The sequence below is a fragment of the Pituophis catenifer genome, unplaced genomic scaffold (genome assembly GCF_029215685.1).
Source record: "Pituophis catenifer annectens isolate HBS135680 unplaced genomic scaffold, rPitCat1.0.hap2 SCAF_4, whole genome shotgun sequence".
NCBI lineage: Eukaryota > Metazoa > Chordata > Lepidosauria > Squamata > Colubridae > Pituophis > Pituophis catenifer.
In genome coordinates, this window is record NW_027256884.1 from 115,614,422 (window position 1) to 115,638,336 (window position 23,915).

The 23,915-nt window shown below is 37.3% G+C and overlaps 1 protein-coding gene across 1 annotated transcript; it reads right to left on the reverse strand.

The window, feature by feature from the left end:
* Positions 1-137: 137 nt before the first annotated feature.
* CFAP300 (cilia and flagella associated protein 300) lies at positions 138-23,539 on the reverse strand. Its single transcript, XM_070943983.1, has 7 exons — positions 23,427-23,539; positions 21,361-21,442; positions 18,284-18,356; positions 14,753-14,919; positions 9,432-9,604; positions 7,349-7,415; positions 138-269 (listed from the first exon to the last, which is right to left on the reverse strand). Exons 1-7 carry the CDS (start codon positions 23,537-23,539, stop codon positions 138-140), a joined length of 807 nt encoding a protein of 268 aa, XP_070800084.1.
* Between the last annotated feature and the right edge of the window lie 376 nt (positions 23,540-23,915).

Sequence of the window (23,915 nt, forward strand, 5' to 3'; positions counted from 1 at the left end):
TTTAACAACATTCTGACAAAATCAATTACATTCAGTTTGCAAGTAATTTCTAATGCTCTAACAATATTGGAATTCCAACAATCAATACTTAAAACAAAATCCTCTATTTACCAGAATTAATTGAATAACATGAGCAGTCACTCACAGAATGAAGGTACTCCAAAAACATGGTACAAAACATAGATATGACGATTCAAAGGATTCACAATCAAATAGGCAAAATTTTGTTCATGGCTGTTGGATGTAGGATAACAAAGGCCATCTGCATCCTAGAAGACAAAACATTAATCATTAATATAACGCAGTGAATATATTAAGATGGTAAAATAATCATTTTCTAATTCTAATTTTGAAATAATCACTTAAATTTCATGAGGAAATAGGAGTCAAAAATATGTGCCGAGTTGTATTAAGAAAATACAAATACAATGTGAAAATTGTAATTTAGATAAAGAAAACCTAATGGTGTGACCTTCCTTTAATACTTTTCGAGTGTTTTACCAGTAGGTTTAAAATACTTGGCGTGAATTTACACAGAAAATCCTCTAAAAATATAAATCAATAGTGCAGTAACATTCTTTTTAATTACATTTATTCTTTTCTTTAAGTTCAGGGGAACTGCAAATGCATTTCTATTAAGTTAACTAAAACAAGTGCCAGTTTGGTGGAATGGTTAAGGCATCACATTAGAAACCAGGAGATCATGAGTTCTGGTCCCACCTTAGGTAAAAATACCAGCTGAGTGACTTAGGCTAGTCAGTTTCTCTCAGCCTTCAAAAAGTGGTAATGGCAAGTCATTTCTGAAATCTTGTTAAGAAAAATGCAGGGACTTGTCCATGGAGTTGCCACAGCCAACTCGCCATGACCATCTCACCACAAGGCAACTCACTGCGGGACAAGAGTTACACTAATATCAAAGAAATGGTTGGATAGAATCATTAAATAAAGGATGCAAAAGGAGGGACAGAATGAAATGTGAATGGCAAAAATTAAAATAATTTTTATTTAGTTTAAATAATTAACTAGAACTGTTAAATTGTCCTGCGGTGAGTTGGTAGTGGAGAGTTGTCTTGCAGCGAGTTGGCCATGGTGAGTTGGCTGCAGCAAGTTGGCTGTGGCAAGTTGTCCCATTCCCTGCCAGGAGTCATGCAGGAGACATAAACCAGAAATTATAGTGGTAGAGAAGGACCAGAAGACAACGATTGTCATGGACGTAGCAGTGCCAAGTGAAGCAACATCAGGAAAAAGGAGAATGAGAAGCTGGAAAAGTATTAGAGCCTGAAGGAGAAACTAGAGATGATATGGAAAATAAACATCAAAGTAGTGGTAGGAGCCCTTGGGGCTGTGATTCCTAAGCTGGGACAATGACTCCAACAGATCCCTGGAACAGTATCAGAGCTCAATTATATTCAATTCTACTAAACAGACACAGCATTTTCCATGAGTTACAACTCGGTCTACTTAAAACTTTTATTATGATCAATTAAAGATCCCAAAACTTGTTTAAAAACTCAAGACAAAATTATCTGATTAACCACAAATCTAAAAAGATAAGAAAAACTTAAATGTAAAAGGTTTGGCTCATCTTTAGAAGAACTAGATTAGCTGAAAGCACTGCCCTGGTATTACAATTTTAATTAACAAAATTAAAAATATTCTAAATCATTTTTTTCTTCTTCCAAAACGAATCAGGATTGTTTACTACCTCCTAGCTGATCTTTAGTCACCACGTGTGTATGTCTGACCACTCTAGCACTTAGATGGAAAATCCTCATGCGGTAGAAGTTTCCTTAAAAAAGAGTGACTTCACCTTTGAAATCACCTAGTTTATTAAACAGGAAAGAGAAAAGGACAACCATCAACAAGGGTGGTTGGACTCAGTTACAGTGGTGAAGATCAAAAGGACCAGGTTACGGCATACTATCATAGGAAGAATGTTCTGATCACCAACATTCAAAATTGACTTGCTGGCACATATCCTGTTTCCCTGAAAATAAGACTCTGTCTTATATTTTTTTTGAACCCCGAAATAAGCGCTTGGCCTTATTGTCATTTAAAAGTTTAAAAGCCAGATTGGGCTTATTATCAGGGGATGTCTTATTTTGGGGAAAACAGGATAATAAATAACATTCTGGAAAACCATAATATAAAAACCTAGATAAAGCATACAGAGCACGGCTATCAGAATTTTTTCCAATCACTTCATAATAGCAATAATTATTGTTAAGAAAAAAAGAGGGGGACTGAGAATGTAAAGTCAGCAACATTTTGAGCTATTACCCAATTGCTTCTCCCATAGGAAGTGTTTGAGAAATGATTTTATTTCCTATAACATCTGGCCATATCCAATGCATTAATTATTTGTTACTTGCTTTCTTCAAATATAGTTTCAAAGACCTAGTTCTCTCATAATTATTAAGAATAACAGAGAATTCTATATTATTAGATTATTAATTATAACTAGACAACCTGTGACCTGTTGGGCATTCCTTCGGGCCTATTTCATTACCTCAAATACTTTCAATAATGGTAGAACTTCTAATGTATTTGAAAAGTTCTTAAAATTCGGGAAGAAATTCAAAGGTGTATCTGCCTTGAAAGTAGCCCATGTTGAACCGTATAGCACAGGAATCCCCAATCCCCAGATCATGAACAGGTACCTGTGGGTTATTAGGAACCGGGCCGCATAGCTGGAGGTGAGTGGTAGGCGAGAAAGTGAACACAAACTGCACATGCATGGGATCTAGGCTGCGAGCTTTGTCTCCCTTCTCCCCCTCCCAGTCTATGGAAAAATTTTCTTCCACAAAACCAGTCCCTGGTGCTAAAAAGGTTGGGGACCACTGGCACAGCAGAACTATATAGTAGTACTTACATTACTATATAATCTACAATCAAACATCAGTGTAGAAAATGTTTCGTGACTTTTTCTATTATAAACTGTTTTATGATAACTTTTATGTCATATTTTATAAAGTTTGCCAAATTTCAATTCAATGGGAGTCATGGGTCCACGATTTTGGACACATTCTGTAAGGTAGCCCATTTGAGGCACTTTGGTCCAAAAACTGTTGTCCCTATGGTGCCCAGCTAAAGGTTATGGGAATGAAAGTTGTAGTAGTATATAGATGAATGAATTGGTATTCTCCTGAAAATGGGTGTTAGGGTTTTGTTGCTGTTATTAAACTATTAAGACACTACACTACCTCTTTAGCTAGTTCTTAAGTACATTTATTTTAATGCCAGAAAGTGAGACTTCATCTTTTATGCGGAACATACTTTGCAAATCCTTTAGCTTTGTCAATTGTGCCATAGTTGGATATATTTGCCAAACATCATCATAGTATTAAACATGCTTAGTGCTTTTTTTACGGGGGTGGGGGTAGCAGTTATTAACCTAGTGCTTTCAAAGTGAAAACTGTGTGTCACTTTTGTATGTGAGCGAGATGGACAATTTTAAAAATGTGATAAACATTTACTATAAGCCTCACTAGCTTCAATTCAAGAGGCAATCTGGGGTAGTGGTTAAGGCAGCAGGCAGTGGGACCATGAGTTCTAGTTCCACCTTAGCCATGAAGCTCTAGGAATAAGGAGGCAAGGACGAACGGCTTCTGAAAAACCTTGCCATGAAAACTGCAGACTTGTCCAGGCAAAGTGGCTCAAAAGTGACTCAAAGGCACAAAACAAAAACAAACTTCAGTTAGACTTATTTTCTAATTCTGAAATTGACAACACTGCATGCATGTGCATCATCACAATGCAGCCAGACAACTGCCTGGCTCTTTAACTCTCTCTCTCTCTCTCTCTCACACACACACATATACACACAGGGTTATAGACCTATGCATGCAGGTAAAACAGATCTCCAGAACCTTGTTTTTGCCTGATGGAGGGAGATAGCAGAGAATGTGCTTCCCCTCCCCACCCCTTCCCCCAGATCTGGGATTATGTTTGTGTTGGATGGGAGAATTTTCTCTGTGTGGTCTCTGTGCAGGGATTGAGTTGCAAATTAAATAGGAAAATAACTTGGCCTGAAAGGTTTAAAACTGCATATCAGAATAAGTGTTTCTTACAAAGGCATCAAAACCCCATTAAGAAAACATCAACTCGCTCTTTTGGAAAAGCAAACTCTGTAATCTGGATGATCTCTGTTCTTTTCCTCTGAAATATGCTATACTCAATGCACAAATTTAACTATTAACTTAATATTGTAAAGGCTGCACTGTGAGCTTCATAAATGAAAAATAAAATATTCCTAGCAGATTCTTTCAGGCATACAGATACAGTACGTGTTGTAAATATCTAGTTAGCCAGCCGTCCATCCGTCCATTCATCTATCCATTGTAGTTCTATGCTAAGTTACAAGTGTTTCAGTCAACTAATTTCACTTACACATTTCTCACGACTGCATGAACTGTGTTAACCTTTGGTCCCTAAATCTGTACAAAAGTATGCTGGCATCAATTGTTTTGTCCTGATTGCTGAGTCTTAAGTTTGCCTTCATAATGCTACTGTCCTTAATGCATGGGAAAGGTGGTGGAAAGTAATGAGGAAATTCCTGATTCACAATTTCCCCACTCATCAAGATCATGTTCATATAGGAAAAGTAATCACCAAGTCACGATTTATAATCATGGAAAGCACTTGGTTTAGCCATCTGTCAAAACATGGTCCCAAGACAACTGATCTGTGGAATAGGTGGTGACTGCTTGATAAAAAGGAGGTGCTCTCCTGCTTCACTGGGCAATTGTCTTCTTCTGCTTAAATCAGTTCTCCCCCATGATCAGATTGCAGGGAATAGAAGGGTGTTACATTGCTTAAGTGCTCTTTATGAGTATCCCAAAGTCTACTAAGTGAATGTTGGATTAGAACTGGTCTATATGGGATGCGGTGGCTCAGTGGTTAAGATGCTGAGCTTGTCGATCGAAAGGTCGGCAGTTCAGGGGTTCAAATCCCTAGTGCCGCGTAACAGGGTGAGCTCCTGTTACTTGTCCCAGCTTCTGCCAACCTACCAGTTCAAAAGCACATAAAAATGCAAGTAGAAAAATAGGGATCACCTTTGGTGGGAAGGTAACAGAGTTCCGTGCGCCTTTGGCGTTTAGTCCTGCCGGCCACATGACCACGGAGACATCTTCGGACAGTGCTGGCTCTTCGGCTTTGAAACAGAGATGAGCACCATCCCCTAGAGTCGGGAACGGCTAGCACATAGTGTGAGGGGAACCTTTACCTTTACCTTATTATGGGACATTTTTTTTGTTTTAGAATAGGTGGGTAAGCAGCTTGAATCTTAAGAGAATCATTATCATCATTAGAGACTTCAAGGAGTCATATATGAATATGATTTGAATTCATAAATCTCCTCTTTTTCTATGGTTTGGTTGGATATCCTACCTGCCATGTGGGGTTTTTTTTCCTAAATTAAGCATTCTTTCTTATTTATTCGTAAATACATTCATCTCTACAGTTCAAAAACACAAAAATCAAAATGAGATGATGGGAATGCAATCATGTCAGGATACGTGCCCCAGATTGCTTTATTTTTACACTGACCATTCTCCGTCAATTGAAGTATCTCACACCGCTCAAATGGAGTTTTAAAGTTGACTGATAGGCACAGGGTAGCTGTGAGGTGAAACGGGAAGGAACTTTCCTGCAACACCATATAATAAACCCCCAATCTCAGGTACATTGTTAATGAAGCACCCTGTATTATATTCATTGTAAACACTGAGAAGAGAGAAAATAGTACTTCAAAACTGTAACAGCTTGAGACAGTTTTAAGCTGTCTACACTGCAGACTGGGAATGAGCCAAAAGCAGTATCATAAAAACATGTCATTTAAGATTAGTAAAACATGTTTGTGCTGCAGTTATTGCAACATGAGGATGAACCCTGACTCAACACAAATCAGGCTATTTGCCTCACACAAAAGCGTTCTGCATAAAATATAGAGATTTCCCAAATGAACCTTGATAGAATTTGTAATCAAGTTGCACAGTTAACTCTCCATTTGGTAAAATGGGAATAATTTTCACTTCATATATTTGTCATTAAAAAAGCCTAAGAACTCCCAGACGTTTTAATATTTAAATCATAAGCAGAACATAATTCTCATATCTGTTCCACATTAATCCAGAAAGCTACTTTTTATCATTAACTAAAGAAAAATATAAAGTGAATAGGGATATCATCCAGGGGTGGGTTCTAAATTTTTTTACTACCGGTTCTATGGGCGTGGCTTATTTTGTGGGCGTGGCTTGATGGTCATGTGACAATTATTTAGGATTTAGCAGAGGTACTGGTCTACCAGGTTTTTACTGCTTGCAGAGCTGTACTGGTCTACCCATTTGTTCTTGGAGTGTTCCAGTCTACCCATTTGTTTTTGGAGGCACCGGTCTACTCATTTGTTTTTGGAGACACCGGTCTACTCATTTGTTTTTGGAGGCACTGGTCTACCACCACACTGCCTTTTAACACTGATCAGCTGTAAGGCGGCCCTTTGAAGCCCCACGGCAAGTGTTTAAACAGTTTTTTTCCTTCTAGCCAATCAGCTGGGACTCGGGAGGCAGCGAATAGATTGGGGGTGGGGCCAAATAAAAGGTAAGAATAACATGGGGGGTGGGGGTGGGAGGGCCCAACTCCCGAACAAAGAGAACTGGTTCAGTGATGTCATATAGTCACTGCTACCGGCTCGGCCGAACTGAGCTGAACCGGGAGGAACCCACCACTGATATCATCATAATCTCCAAAAATTAAATGCATAATACAATTTATTTTTAAGTGATAACATTCTCATCATTTTATGTTAAAATTGAACGGCCCTCTCTCAGCAGAGTGGAAGGATACGGCACCACCTATCTCCTGTTTACCACACAGTCCTTTCAGCCATCCCAAGAAGTCCCACACCCATTGGCCCTCTGATTCGGGTGACTTTGATGATAGAGGTAAACTTCCAAATGGCTTCAACAATTCTCAGAAAGGTAACAACCAGATAGTTGCAAAGAATATAAATCCTTCCATTCCCCCCAGTCAATTAGAACTGAAGAAGCTTCTTGGATGAGAATTGAAACATTTTCAAGGAACCAAGAAAATCCAGTTTTCCTTTGGAAAAGCACCTTTGGGACAACCATGACCTGGATGATTAAGAACCTCCATAGACGTGAATAAATGTGTGTGATTGTGTTTTGTGTGTTGGTATATATTATACATCAATCTGTTAACCTTGTTACCAAAGATAGATTCAGTTTAAAAATAACGATGATACTTGTTTGCATTACTCTTACATGTAATCTTATTTCAAATTATATTGAAAAATGTTATGCATTTAATACTGCTCTAACAAGATACTTACATATGCACAGACTTTAAAGACAGTAGATACTATGTTAATGTTCTTGGTTTCAGGATCCTTTTGTACACTGAAATTCATAAAAAATACAAAACAGTTTTTTAATAAAGTCAGCTAGGCTACTTAAAACTTACACTTTACACTTTGGGATATTTATCCAAGGTCTAAAAAAAATAAAACAAACTCTTAAGTTAAACTGATTCCTAACAAGATGATCAAATTAAATCAAATTTTTAAAAAAATCAAATTAGGTTTTCAGGAACAACAGCAGAAAACTTCTACATTATAAGCGGGATCATGAAATACATTAGACAAAGGAAAAGGAAAAAGTGCAGAAGAAAAGTCTGAAATAGTTAAGTAGGATATAATTAGAACGTACTTTTCACCAACCAAGACAGAATATCTGCTATAGCCTTTCCTGAAGAGTAGCATGTATTTATGTAAGGTTCTCCATGATAGATGTTGTACATGGTACTATTTATGAGCTTTATTTAGAAATGCTAGTTTATACAAAATTCAACAATTTAGTGAACTAGGATGGGAGTGTAGCTAGCATCTTATTGTTGTTCAGTCACTAAATTGTAACTGACTCTTTGTGACCCCATAGCATGCCAGCCCTCCCCCCACCCCTGTGCTCCACTGTCTGCTTGAGTCTACCTAAACTCAACCCTTACTGTGTTGATGACACTATCTAACCATATCATTTTCTTCCATCTCCTTCTCCTTTTGCCTTCCCAACATCAGGGTTTTTTTTTTTAATGAGTCCTCTCTTCCCATTTGGTGGCCAAAGTATTTGAGCTTCAGCCAACATCAGGATTTTTTTTTTCAATGAGCCCTCTCTTCTCATTTAGTGACCAAAATATTTGAGCTTCAGCTTCAGTATCTGTCCTTCCAACTGACAGTCAGGGTTGACTTCCTTTAGGATTGACTGATTTGATTTCCTTGCAGTCCAAGGGACTCCTAGAGCAATGGTGAAATTAAAAAATTTCCCCTACCGGTTCTGTGGGCGTGGCTTGTCGGGGGGAGATCATGTGACTGGGTGGGCATGGCCAACTCAATATCACTCACATCAAGGGGCTCCTCACTGGCCCCTCCCCTCCCAGCCACTCCTTATCACGAATGGCAGGAAAATGGGGAGGGGAATATTCCTGCCTACCACCCTTCCCTCAGTCTGTGCTGAGATTGAGGAATGGATGACAGGCAGGAAAATCCCCTTCCCCATTTTCCTGCCTTTCACGAAAACTGCTCCTTTCCAGCTGCTCCCCCCTCCCGTCCCACTCCCTCCTGGGAACTACCTTAAAGGGACAGACTGCAGCAGCTCCATTGTGAATGGAGGGAGAAAAGTTAGCATTCTCTCTGCTGCATTTAATATTGAATTCTGTGGCAGAGAGAATGCTAACTTTTCTCCCTCCATTCAGAATGGAACTGCTGCTCCCTTTATGGTTCCCTCCCGGCCCCCTCCCTCCTGGGGACTACCTTAAAGGGACAGCTGCAGCAGCTCCATTCTGAATGGAGGGAGAAGTTAGCATTGTCTCTGCTGCATTTAACATTGAATTCTGTGGAATATCGAGCATCCGGAAGAGGTGAGCGGCAACCAGCTGGGTGTGGGTGAGTGGGGCCAATGAGGGGTGATTACTACTGGTTCGGCAAACTGATGCCAATAATCCCTAGCAGTTTGCCCGAAATCGCCCGGTAGGATTTTACCCCTGCCCTAGAGTCTTCTCCAACAAGCTAGCCTTAAATCAACTGCAGTAGTTACCAAACCTGGCATTGTCAGGTACATTTTAAGTGCCTTTTCCATTGGCGGTGAGACTAGGGCATTTTATATTGTTGTATCTTGACTTTGAATTTCCAAGGACACTTGCCTGGCACAAATTCTGGATTTTTTTTTCCAGCAGTAGGAAAGCATTTTCTTGGGATAGACACTTTAAATGCTGAATTCTATATTGTATCCATTTACTTTTTTATATTCTTTTCATACAATTGTTACATTTTTTAAAAAATTTAAACGTTGAGTTTTTACCTGAAGATCCGGGTGAACAGTTGAAAAATAGATGGGGAAATTGATTACATATAAGGAACAAACCTTACTAGATCCTTATATAAAGATTTTGTGGTTTCTAAGTATGGGCCGAGATCATCTTCATATTGACAGAAAGCTCCTCCAAGGCAAAGGTGTTTAAAGATGCAAAAAAGAAACTCTTCACGGTCTAAATGACTGAATAAGTCATAGTGGTCTGAATCATCCAGAAGAAGTACCTTGGGTGAAACAAAAAAACGAAAGGCAAAGTCAGGTGGGAAATATTTTAATTACCTCAGGTATACAAATTCACCTGGATTCCCAAAGTGTTTCCTATATAGGCAAACAGAATAGTGGAGCTGTACATTGATGAAGTGGTAAATATCTTCCAATGAATGGTGACAACGGAAGAACCAGAAATGAGTTTTAGGTAAACTGGACCTCATTCTGAATGAATGACATCTAAGGATAAATTATTCATCAGTTGACTGAATGATGAGTAGATATGAGAGAGAACATAAACCAGATTGGGGCATTTGAAGAACTAGGAATGAGAATGTTGATGGATGAATACCTGCGTAGAAAAAGATGTATTTCAACTATGTGGTTTAAGTTAAAACTTTTCATGATACATGTGGCAAATGAATGAAAAAAAATACAGACAGACAGACAGACACACACTTTTTTTTTTGTTTCTTTTAATAAAATCTTCAACAATCAATGTAAGATTTCAGGGTAATAGAGAGGCCCTGAAGGTGAAACAAATTCTTGGTATGATCAACAGTATATCTTAGGGGCAAATGGACTTAGAAGAAAGGAAATAAACTAAAGTAAAAATAGAACTAGAGCAGAATGCAAATAATAAGTCCAGCATTAACATGCAATATAATGACATGTATGGATGGGTTGGAATAAGATGAGAGAATTCAGAAAAAATGATTGGGCAATTAAAGACTGGAGGAGAATGATAATAGAATAGCGGATGGAATGCAAAGTAGACATGGGAAAAGAATATATTGAAGTTGCTTGATGAAAAGAACATTATAGGGTGTCATGGAAATGTGTGCAAATGCATTAATGGGAAGTATATAAAATGCCTGAAAGAATAATAAAGTGAAAAAAGCCGTAGATGGAGGAAAGCACACATATGAAAGTGGCTGCTAGAAAAAATGAGGATGAAAGAAACATATAATGTATATTAAAATATATTTACAAACCATCTGGCTAAAGGGAACAAGAAACAGATTAAAAGAGGAAGAAATGACTCTGTGGTAGATGTTCAGTCTTTCAAAGAGGCATGCACTCTGTAAATTGCTTAGAGAGAGCTGTAAAGCACTATGAAGACTAGACTAGACTAGACTACAATAGACTAGACTAGACTAGACTAGGAGTAGAGTAGAATAGAGTAGAGTGAATGGAATGGAATGGAATAGTTCTTTATTGGCCAAGTGTGATTTGACACACAAGGAATTTGACTCTGGTGCATAAGCTGTCAGTATGCATACAATCAACAAAATGACGTCATAAATCATAAGCTACAATAATAAGATTCAACCAACAAAGTGGTAGTCATAAGATACCAGTAGGAGCAAGGTAATAGGAAAGATGAGAAGGATAATAGTAATACAGCCCTACTACATGGATAAATATCCTTAGAGATAAGACAGTGCTATGGGAATTTGGTGTTTAGCAGAGTGATGGCATGGAGTGGGGGAGCTGTCTTTAGTTGTTTTGGTTTGTAATGCCCTATAGTGGTGTCCTGATGGGAAGAATTGAAACAATTTATGTTCAGGATGTGATGGGTCTGTAGATATCTTCTCAGCCCTTTTTCTGGCTTGTGCAGTATACAGGTCCTCAAAGGAAGGAAGGCTGGTTGCCATTGTTGTTGTTTTTTTTTGCAATCCCAACTATTTGTTGAAATCTGTACCTGTCCGGTTCGGTTGCTGTGACAAACCAGACAGTTATAGAAGTACAAGTGACAGATTCAATACTTCCTCTATAGAACTGTATCAGCAGCTCCTATATAAATCTAAGTGTTACTGACATTGTTATTTCAATTATCCTGACATCTTAGAGCCAGAAGATCAACACACTCTTTTTCTGCTTTTGCCGAGAAGTAAATAAAAAGAACTAATAGGGAAAGAGGTCATTAAGTGCATCTGGAAAAATATTTCTTGTAATTTTGATTGAAAAATTTTGAGAGATATTGATGCACAAAATCAGAGAAGTGCACTTGCGGCTTTATGATAGGAAGATGTGCAGACCAAACTTCTGTTCGACAGGTCATTGTGAAAGGCATGAATATGAGAAAATTTACTACAGGTTGTTGATTCAGACAAACTATGTGGTAAACTGAATAGGGTTGACTCATTGAGTGCTTACATGAATCTAGGATGGAAGGCTGGTTGTCTGCATGATGCAAGGCCATTGTTTGTAAGAATAAATCAAATGCTTAACTTTTGGTTCAATACAAAGAAGGAATATGGCAAGGCAATGAAAAAAGGCAAATGTAAGCCGCCCTGAGTCTCCGGAAAAGGGCGGCATATAAATCGAACCAATAAATAAATAAATAAATAAATAAATAAATAAATAAATAAATAAATAAATAAATAAATAAATAAATGGTCATGGTTGGAAGCACAGGCAGTTTGCAAGTATATAGAGAAAAATACAGAGCTGGATACTGAATGTTGTTGATATAAACTAGATTTATCTACTTTTCCTTTTTTTCCTCCCTCATCAGTCTTTAATTTCTCTGACCTATTTCTTACCATTTTTTTGTGCTTGCATAATATTGCTTACTCTGAAAGGGAATAACATGATAGATATGTACATGTGTTTGAAAAAACAATCTACTTGTTAAGATGGAAACGAGTCCTATTTCTTCTGTGCTAAGCAATTCTGAACGATACCTTTCCTAGAAACGTTATCACTGACACTTGGATTGCACGTATTGAAACAAATATATTCCCTTGATTCTTATAATTGTACATTTATAACCCTAGGAGACATATAATCCACCGTTGAATCAGAGAACGTTGCCTGGATCATGCTGGAAGAAAAATGGACAAACGGACCTATTGTTCCATTCTGCAAAGCTGGGTTATCAAAGAAGTGGAGCAGTTAAATATCAACGAGGGCAGCAAGAAGTTCAGGAAAAACTCACTGAAGAGAGAAGAAATATTGATTTTGTAGAAGTATTTTAAAAAATCATTTCTGGCTCCTTCCCTTAATGAAACAACAGTTGCCGAAACATTTCTTAATGGAAGGAATATAAAAACATGATGCTTCAAGCATATACGTTCATCCGTTCACTGCAGCCCTTACAAGATGTCATAATATGATTGCCAAGTACAGTTGTATGAAACGAAATACTCTCACATCATTATCAAATAGCAAAGGATTTTGAGAATTTTGTACTAGATTTATGTGCAGAAGGCCCTCGTAACATAGCCGATCAATCTAGGAATAAGAGCACTCTGTGATCAAATATGTTAAGACGTAGCAGCACCTTCAGCTTCTGTGCATAAGCTTCCCAAGGAAGCTAAACTGCAGGACTAGGATAAATGCAGCTTGGTATGATCCAGCACAGAATTCCTTTCATTGTCAAATATCCAAAAAAGCTTCACAGGGTAGGATGAAAAACAATTGTGTCATTGTTTCCCTTTCTGCTCGCTCATATTAATTATACTGTTTATATCTTCGATGGAAAAGAAAAAGTCCACACTTTATTTCTGGAAAAAGCAACTTTGGCTCCATGTGCTACTGGACTAGAACTGGTTTTAATGTAACTTTCTGCTACAACCTAAAACATGATTAATAGTCCAGTAATATAGGGGAGTACACAAATACACTTTGTACAGTGTGATTTATTTCAACGCAAAGAAAGGGATATTTATAAAGTCCAACTATTCCAACTATTAACAGCAATAAAAGTCTTTGGATTGACTCAAACAGGAGTTACATGTCTTTCATATCTTCCTCTTTTATTTTCAAAAACATGAATATATTTGAAAATAGCAGGTAACAGATATCTTTCAAAAAAGGTCTTTGCAGAAGTGGCAGATAGAGACAATTATAGGCAGGTCGTCCTCGATTTACGACCACATTTGAGCCCAAAATTTCTGAATGACAGTAAGACATTTGTTAATTGAGTTTTGCCCCATTTTATGACCTTTCTTGCCATAGTTGTTAAATGAATCACTGCAATTGATAAGTTAGTAACCCGGCTGTTAAGTGAATCTGGCTTCCCCATTGACTTTGCTTGCCAGAAGGCTGCAAAAGGTGATCACATGACCTTGGGACACTGCAACCGTCATAAATATGTTGAAACTCTGGAAAGAGCGCAGAGAAGAGCAACAAAATGATTTGGGAGCTGGAGGCTAAAACAGATGAAGAACGAAGGAATTGGGTACGCCTAGTGTATTCAAAAGAAGAACTAGGGGTGACATGATAGCAGTGTTCCAATATTTGAGGGGCTGCCATAAAGAAGAGGAGAGTCAACTCATTTTCCAAAGGAGCGGAAGGCAGGACAAGAAGCAATGGATGGAAACTAATCAAGAAGAGAACCAACCTAGAACTAAGGAGAAATTTCCTGGCAGTGAGAAAAATTAATCAGTGGAACAGCTAGAAGTTGTGAGTACTCCATCACTGGGAATTTTTAAGAAGAGATTGGACCGCCATTTATCTGAAATGGTGTAGGGTCTCCTGCTTGAGCAGGGGATTGGACTAGATCTAGAAGACCTCCAAGACCCCTTCCAACTCTGTTATTCTGTTATGCATTCACTCATACATAATCATACAGGTACACATGCACAAAAGATGAATATCCTTTCCTAGCCTTGATGAGATTCTTGGAGGAGGTCAGTTAAAATGGTCCCCTTCCTGCCAAAGTCTCTGCTTCCATGAAGATAATGGAGTGAGAAAGTTTACAATTGCAATAGCCTGGCTATTCCAATTTAGAAAACTTTGCAGTTAAGAGCCTTGGAGGAAAATGATTTTTTGGCCCATATTCTTTCAAAGCTACGCCTTGGCCATAGCATAGGTACATGACAGCTGAGTGTGGTTTGCAAAATAAAGATCTAAAATCTAAAGAATTGTTCTGCAAAATTTCAGGGGACTTAATTACTAACAACCGTCCACTGAAACAAAAAGAACTACTTATATAATCATACTAAAAGTAAACTCAGTGCTATTTGTAAAACCTCCTACTGATGAACTGCAGCTGAACCAATTTTTGATTTATTTCCTTCCCCCCCCCCGAAAGTTGATAATTCCTACTTCTACTCTAAGACAACAACTCTAAGAAAATATAGATGGATGATAAAAATTACTCACAAGGCTCAACATGTGCACATTGGCAGGAGAGTAAAAATACACTTACTAACCTTTCTCAACTCATCTGCAATAAGAATTTCGTCATGGTATTCATCAAAACACTTTACAATAGTCCCATTTTCTCGAACAAGCCCTTCACAGTATAATCGGTCAAAAAATGACATAGAGACTTGTGTACACAAAATATTTTTGGTGTCCACTTTTTTCACTTTAGTATCTGAAAGATAAGAAGCATCTGCATGGATCTTTCACTTGCAGGTCTTCAAGATTATATTTTCATATATGAAAATAACAATAATTAACTTGACAGTATCATTATAAGTATCTTACATGAGCAAAATATCACGGCTGATTTTATTTATTATTGGGCTTTTATTCTGCCTTTATTATTTTTATAAATAAGGTAGCCAATAATACTCATCCCTCCTCCTATTTTCCCCACGATAAAAACCCTGTGAGGTGGTTTAGGCTGAGAGAGAGTGATTGGGCTATGGTCACCCAGCTCGCTTTCATGCCTTAGGGAGGACAAAAAAAATCACAGTCTCCTGGTTTCTAGGCCATTACCTTAACCCTAGCCTAGCTCTTTTCTAAGAGAAGAGAGGAGAGATGGGGAGGGGAGGGGAGGGGAAGGGAGAGGAAGATACTGTATACCACAATTTCAGTACAGGGTTACTGTTTCATTGTGATCATCCATACACAATCCATTGTGTTTGCCCTAAGAACGGTTATGTCCTCAATAGATTGCTTTGGATAACCCATTATCATTCAAATTAACACCAGAATAAAATATTGTCTTTACTTCTTTAGAAGGACAATAGATACATTGTAATAATTAATCATATATTATAAAATTATAGCTCAAATACCAGACCGTCAAGTTTTTCTGTTAAATGCACTATCGTTATTTACTATATATGTATTTTTAAACAGCCTCAATCTTTTTTTTTTAATAAATATTTTTATTATGGTTTCCTGTTTCAAAAACTTTCTTCTAAACATTATTTATTCTTATTTCGAATATCAATCCACCTGTACCATTTATCTCACACCGCATAGTATTCTGAATTCTCTTTTTCTTTTAATTCTAAAGTTAATTTATTCATTTCGGCACATTCGAATATTTTTTGAATAATTAATCCTTCTGACGGTACATTATTTTCTTTCCAATATTGTGCATAGGCAATTCTCGTAGCTGTGAGTATGTGTAAAATCAAGTATCTTATTTTTTTGGCCTATTTAGTTTTTAGTACCCCCAGGAGAAAAGTTTTGGGGATTAATTCAATTTTATCATTGGTTAGTTCTTGTAACCAAAGTTGTATTTTGTTCCAATACCTCTTTGCTTCAGGACATAGCCACCACATATGAAAGAAGGTACCTTGATGGTGGTTACACTTCCAGCATTTAGGGCTTAAATTCGGAAAAATCTTCGCTAGTCTTGCAGGTGCTAGATGCCATCGGTATAGCATTTTATATTGATTTTCCTTGTATGCTACCGATTTTGTTAATTTATAGTTTTTATTCCAAATACATTCCCATTCGTCTAAATTTATATTTTGTCCTATGTTTTTGGCACATGCGATCATTGGTTCTTTTACCACCTCCTCCGCTCTATCGAATTCTAATAAATAGTTATATAATCTGGATATTAATAAACAGCCTCAATCTTAAAAGCCTCTTGTCAATGTGCTATTGAAGTGAACAGGAAACACTCCCAAGTATTTTTCTACTCAAAAAATTACATATAATTGTTTTTTGAACAGCAAGTACATGTCTTTACTTCCTAAGTTAGAGCTCAGATGGAAAAGAAAAAAAAAACAAAAAGAAACAATATAATGCTAGCTGAAAGAAGAAAATAGATTTAAAAGCATCCAGCAATACTTGTAAAGAAAAGGTATCGACTGGAATTTTTTCCTGATTTTTCCATGTGTATGTATGAGTGAAATGAACAAAGAAATAAAACAGTTTAATGTTCTTCTTATGCTGTAAACTCTCATGGAAATTTAACATATTATAAAATGCAAATACAGCATAACAAAACTATAACTGAACCAGCACTGAGAATAATTTCAGGTAAAATTAAATTAAATTACACATCTGAGAAGAAATTTCTACATTCAGGACAACATCTCTAGAATGTTCTTTTGTCAGTTGTAGGCAATGCCTAGAGAGTGAAATTGTAAAATCTTTGAAGATGTTAGTTACAGCTAAATTGACTGAATGAGAACAGTTCCTCCAGTCCGAAGACACGTACAGCACTAATAAGTAAACACCAATACTTTAAATTGCAGTTGAAGTCCAACCAGGCCTGAAGCCAATAGCTCTTTTTTAAACAAAACAAAACAAAAGTTTGGTACATTTACTACACTAAAATTTGTTTGGTTGGTCTGTGGTGTATGAATTGCAAGAATTTAGCCATTGCGGTTAGTTATATGTCTCAATATGTGAGGCAAACCTAGGCAACTGGAAAATTCATTTAAAAGATAGATAGATAGATAGATAGATAGATAGATAGATAGATAGATAGATAGATAGATAGATAGATGATAGAAGAATAGAATAGAATAGAATAGAATAGAATAGAATAGAATAGAATAGAATAGAATAGAATAGAATAGAATAGAATAGAATAGAATAGAATAGAATAGTTGGAAGGGACCTTGGAGGTCTTCTAGTACAACCCCCTGCCCAGGCAGGAAACCGTACACAAATGGTTATCCAACATCTTCTTAAAAACTTCCAGTGTTGGAGCATTCACAACTTCTGGAGGCAAGTTGTTCCACTGATTAATTGTTCTCACTGTCAGGAAATTTCTCCTTAGTTCTAAGTTGCTTCTCTCCTTGATTAGTTTCCACCCATGGCTTCTCTTTTTGGATACCGTGCTCTTTTTGTCTGACCAATGTCTAATACCTGGTTCACACTTTCCCCTTTCCAAAGATAGATGATAGATAGATAGATAGATAGATAGATAGATAGATAGATGGATGGATGGATGGATGGATGGATGGATGGATGGATGGATGGATGGATGGGCAGGCAGGCAGGCAGGCAGGCAGGCAGGCAGGCAATTTTATTGTGTTGTGAGAATAAAATAATTGAAGAAGTATCTGGTAAGAAGAACAGAACAGAACAGAACAGAACAGAACAGAACATCCTCAATCAACTCTAATATCAAGAAATCTACAAACCTGGACTGAGGACCTGCCACTCAGTCATACACTAAGCTACGTTATGGATTTCTAGAATCTGGTTCAAAACGTTCTAATGTTTAAGGTGTTACTACATTCCCATTTGATTGGTATCAGTTTTTTAAAACTGTTTAAAAAACAGAATTAGTACCTTACAGTAAGTCAAAATCAACATCACAAACATTAACCCAAAACATTAAAGCATATAATAAAGCGTTCTGAAGGGGAAAAAATCCAGTATAGTCCTATATCAATTTAAGAGTAACATTTTCATCTTTGTAATTATGTTATCGAGATAACATCAGTTACAAACCTAGTAGTTGCAAGAGAAAAATAATTACACTGAAAGAAGATTTAAAAGACAAGAAAAACTTATCTTAAATATTCTCTACTTACTTAATGTAGTCCACTGTCCAGATGATGAAAGCAATTTCAAATTGCTGTTAACCTCTGGATGATTTAAAAAAGCCTAGAAGTATAGAGGCAATGACAAGTCATTAATTAGATTCTGTTATGAAATAATATCTGACAGGCATGTTAAATTAGGTGACAGCTATCAGATGCTGCGAACTTCCAAATGTCTGGAATTTGGGACTGCTTTCCAAATTGGATTTTACTCATGTGAGTAGACTTGCAATTACTCTACTCATGAAATCTATAATGCGAAGATATATATCCATGTCTCTTTATAAATCAGAAAAATCTGGCTATTTGCTTCAAAATCTTGTCATGACAAAAGCATGATTTTTCTATGAATAAAAAAATCTTTATTACAATTATGAAATAACCAAGTATATTAATATTTGATACAATAGAGTACAGTAATAAAAATACACAGAAATTATTTAAAAACATATAACATTCAAGTTATTTTCTAAGCTCCAAATCACAACTTATTATTTTGAAAGTGCTTCCCATCCCAGATCAAAAACAACCCTACATATTAATCACTATTGATTATGTGCCTTCAAATCAGTATCCCATAAATAGATTTTCTCCAGCATGACCTTTTTCTAACCTTCAGGACTTCCAAATTTGCATTCATTTTTGCTGTAATCTACCTTGTTGTTAGTATCCTCTTCTTTCCTTTTACCTTTCCTAGTATAATAGACTTCTCAAGAGAGCTAGATTTTTGCATAATGTGTCTAAAATATGATAATTTACGCCTGGTCAAAGAATTCCAGATTCATTTGTATGATGGTCCATTTATTTGTTTATTTGGCTACCCATGGTATTCTCGTAAGACTACTCCACCACTGAAGTTCAGAGATTATAATATGCCTTCTATTCTGCTTTTTTAGTTCCATAGAGCTCATAGGAAAATAATCTCCTATGTGATTCTGATATTTATAGATGATTGACTTATTATAGCATCCGATCCAACGGTGGGTTGCTACCGGTTTGTCCCGGTTCAACATGCGCAGAAGTGTACCATGCACATTTATGGATATTGTCATAGGTTTGTATATCACCAAGAGTCTGATTACTGTATATAATGCAAAGCAAAGTAAAAGAAAACAAAATAAAATATATAGATTTGTCTACATGTTTAACTTCCCCTGTGAAAATGAGCACCCAAATCTCATCTTGTACATATGTCTGTGGAGATTCTCAATCATCCAGGTCATAATTTTCTCAAAGGTGCTTTTTCAAAAGGCAACTGGATTGTTTTATCCTTGAGGAAGGAAAAAAAAATGTTCTGCTTCTCATCTAAGAAGCTTCATCAGTTGTGATGGTTGGGGGATGGAAGGATAGGTACCGAGACAGTTGAGACTGATTAGTGGGGGTGGGGGGTGGGGGGGGTTGGAAGGATAGATTCTGACAGTAATGATAAGTCCTGACAGTTCCAAAGGATTGTATTTACAACCCTTCCACCACCATCCTATCAGATCCTATCCTTTCATCCCCCCCATCATCTAGTCTCAACTGTCAGAACCTATCCTTCTATTCTCCCTACATCAGAACTGATGGAGCTTCTCGGATTAGAAGCAAAATGTTTTCTTCTTCTTTCTCAAAGAAAGAACAGTCCAGTTGCCTTTCTCAAGGTCCCTTTCTCAAAGAAAGAACAGTCCAGTTGCCTTTCTCAAGGTCCCTTTCTCAAAGAAAGAACAGTCCAGTGGCTACATACATCTTGTAGCCACTAATCATAAAAGTATCCCAGAGCATACCGAGTTCAGAAAATTAAAAAAATAACACATTAACTATCTTCTTGGGGAGCTTACTTACTATTAACTGACATTTCAATTAAGAAGCACAGTGCCCTAATAAGTTCACTATTACATTGTTATAAATATATTATCTGTCTGTCTGTCTATCTCTTTCAGTGGTTGGCTGCAACCGGTTTAACAACTGGTTCTGTGAGTGCAGGCTTTGCGCGCGCGGGATTCGAACACACGTGTGGGCTTCGTGTGCATGCACACCTAACGCGCTTGCACGCAGCACTCAAAATACAGCAATTTGAAGCTCAGCTGCTTACTTCTAAGGCAGCCCCGGTAAAGAGAACAGTGGAGGCACGGAAATCAGCTATGCAGCATGAATCAGCTGAGCCAGAAAGAAGGAAATATAGGATAGGATAGGGTGGGGGCGGATGGACAGGGCCATCTGATTGTCAGAAATACCGGTTCGCCTGAACGGGTCCGAAGAGGCTGAATCCCACCCCTGATCTATCTGTCTGTCTGTCTGTCTGTCTGTCTGTCTATCTATCTATCTATCTATCTATCTATCTATCTATCTATCAATCATCTATCTATCTATCTATCTATCTATCTATCTATCTATCTATCCATCTAATCTAATCTAATCTATCAATACAAACTTAATACAAAACCTAAGAAAATATTCTGCTATACACATACATATACAGAAACACATTTATAAAGTGTTCATTAAAAAGAAAAGAAGGTCCTTCTATGAGTATTTTCCTATTAATTACATCTATGCCAGCCTCGGGACATACATTTGTTGGCCATTGATGGCATGCAGAGAATTCTTCTCCCCACCTAGAAAAATACTCATAGTTTTGATGTTACAGCTAACTAAAAGCCATGCAGGTTTCTACAATAGCTGAAAACAGACCTCTGACAGTATGTCCCTTTCTTCAAAGGCAAATATTTTCCCCTGCTATTACGTAATAGTTTACAGAGGCATATCTAGTATACACTATAATTCTTAACTTGCCTTCAGGGGTATGACAGTTGATTATATACTTGCTTTCATTTTAATATTCATGACATTCTGCTCTGAATGATTTAATTTAATATTGAAAAGTAATGAAGTAACTGGAAGAGATCTAGCTTCAAGTCACCCGTTCATGGTGTTCACTGGATTATTTTTGAGTCATTTTGTAATTTATAGGAATATTATTCTGAGGATAAAATGAGGGGATATCCCGTTATGTGCCAGTTTAAGTTTCCACTGAATAATATAAATAAAAGAATAATCCTTTAAATAATAAATAAAATTTGGGTAACTACCATTAGAAAATCATCCCGTTGATAGCCTTTGAGATTCTGATCAAAACTGAATGCCTGTGCCGTGATTCTGCCATCCATGGACCTGTAGAGAAATGCTAATATTAATTTATAAATGATGTCTAATAAAGCAGTAAATGGACAACTAACACTGTAGTTATTGAAAAGGAAGGAGTTTGAGTATACAGCAAAAGCTGCCTAGGAAGAAGAAAAGTATTAGCACTGCAAACAAAATATTAAGATAATTATCCCTGGTGTGCAATGGGTTTTGTATTATTTCTATAAATGATTGGAACAGGTCAAATTACAGCATTCCAATTTGGGAACTATTCGTATAGAACAGGTTTCTGAATTCAGTGTATGAAACAGCCACTTATATTGTCACATAACATCTGTTACATAGGAGCAAAAAGGTTATTCTCACAGCCCGAGTCTATTCAGTTCTCACTCTGTTCAATATTTATTTATTTATTTATTTATTTATTTATTTATTTATTTATTTATTAAAAAATTGAGCATTGTGTCTTATCTTTAAATTTGGAATGTCTTATTCTGAAGTCTAACATAATTGTATAGATATATATAAGTATCAGAGTATGAATTTTCTTTTAAAATAAAAAATGTTATTTAAAAAGGTAACTGTCTTCATTTCTAAAATAGATGAGATTGTGTACAAAAATCAATACAGTTCAAAAGTGAACAAGCAAAGACCCAGAGAAGTTGAGCTAATGCAAACAAAAACAAGGACAAAGAATATCCAGTAAACCCAGAAGACGTAAACAATGTTTGTAAAATTAGAGATCGACCATCATAAATCTTCAATTGAAAAACATGCAAGCTGAACAATGTAATTCTTGAGAAAGATTTTTGGAGGGCTAAATAAGTGCTTTCAGCAAGAAAAAATGAAAATATCAAAATCTATTGATTTCAAATTATTTGATCCCTGCTCTACGTAATTGTAGTGTAATTATTATCTTAATGTATATATCTCTATAGTTTTGGAAAAGCAGGCAGTAAGTACCAATCAGAATCTGCTCTTCTGATTCCACATCCAGACCCAATTCCACATCAAAATTCTGATTGTAGCGTAGCCATTTCCAAACCTGATGTTCTGACTGCGAGCCTAACTAGAATCTTATAGCAATTTTCCATGTGTACACACATACACACAAACACAGACACACAGAGAGAAAGAGAAACTCATCTCCTGATGCCCATGCCTTGAACTGTTATTTCAAAATGATAATTATAATCAGCATCAGCATCATAAATTATCCAGATAATTTACTATCCAGGCATTATAGTACTTGGAGATCACAGAATATAAAGATCTGCAAATAGAATGACTTTGACCAAAAAAACAAAAAAACCCAATAGTATCAATAGTAATAGGTGCCTTGGTGACAAACCCGAAACATCTGGAGTATCACTTGAACACCATCGACTGAGGACCCAGTTGTGGGGGCAATAAGCTGACTTTGTATAAATATACAAAAGGATGAAGGCTATTGCTGAGCACATTGTAAGCCGCCCTGAGTCTTCGGAGAAGGGCGGCATATAAATCAAATTTAAAAAAAAAAAAAAAAAAGACATTGACAAAATTACCACCAGTCAATTGCAAAAGGCAGCTTTACTTAGAACAGCTTGCATCCTGCCGTGATACTTCCAACACCATCAGTATCTGCCTATCCCAAGCCCTTAGGAAAGACCGGATAGATGGACAAAAAATGCCAAATCCAGTTAAACATCTGGCTGACTGTGCAATCAACTTGCATGCCTCCCAACTCTGCTGGGCAGCTCAGAACGACCAAAGAACTTACAATAAAGCCTGTAAAACTTTAAAAAAATAAAAGCCCCCCCCCCCAAAAAAAAGATGTATTTGTGTGAGTTCTTTTTTTTTTTAAAGCTCTTTTCCACCTTGGTAGGATCGAAGGGGGCGATTTGCCCGTTCACCGAAGTCCAAACCTCCCTCCCCCCATTTCTCTATAAACATCCCCACTTCTTGCTTCCTCCCCCCCCCCCCCCCAGTCCTGCTGAGAAGGGGACAAACGGTAGCAGGCCCTCCCCACCATTTGAGTAGGCGCTCCCGTGTGCCTTTGCTCTCCAGGGCTGGAAAGCTTTTCTGGCGGAGATAATGGAAAGTATAGGGGGACTCTGAGCTTTGATCCCCGCAAGCCGACATAGTCGCTCCTTAGCGCTTAGACGCGCCAGCGGTTACCATGGGAACAAGTGTTTTGGGTTTTTTTCCCCCCTCAGCGCCCCTTATTTTGGGGCCCCTCCGGAACAAGCGTTCCGGAGACAAAGGTTCCGTTTGCGTCCCTTCAATGGGGAGACGGAGGCGAAGGTTGAAAAACGCGGTGAAGCCAGCCTTGTCTTCGCTGAGGGTGGGTTATATTCCCCACTACCAAGTGGTCTCGGAGTAACAGAAGGGAGGGCTCAACCCTCGACGAAAGCTCTAGGTCGAAGAAAACCTCTTTGTCTCTCCTGTTTTGGAATAAGATGCATTAGATGCGATGGAACTTTCTTCTTCTTAGGGCTGCATCGTATCTTGTTCCTAT

Coding starts and splice junctions, on each gene's coding strand:
- CFAP300 (XM_070943983.1), bottom strand. CDS start 23,539: ATGTCGGCTTGCGGGGATCAAAGCTCAGAGTCCCCCTATACTTTCCAT. Junction 14,920..18,283: donor TGGACAGTGGACTACATTAA/GTAAGTAGAGAA, acceptor CTTATCTTTCAG/ATACTAAAGTGAAAAAAGTG. Junction 9,605..14,752: donor TTGCAGATGAGTTGAGAAAG/GTTAGTAAGTGT, acceptor GTTTCACCCAAG/GTACTTCTTCTGGATGATTC.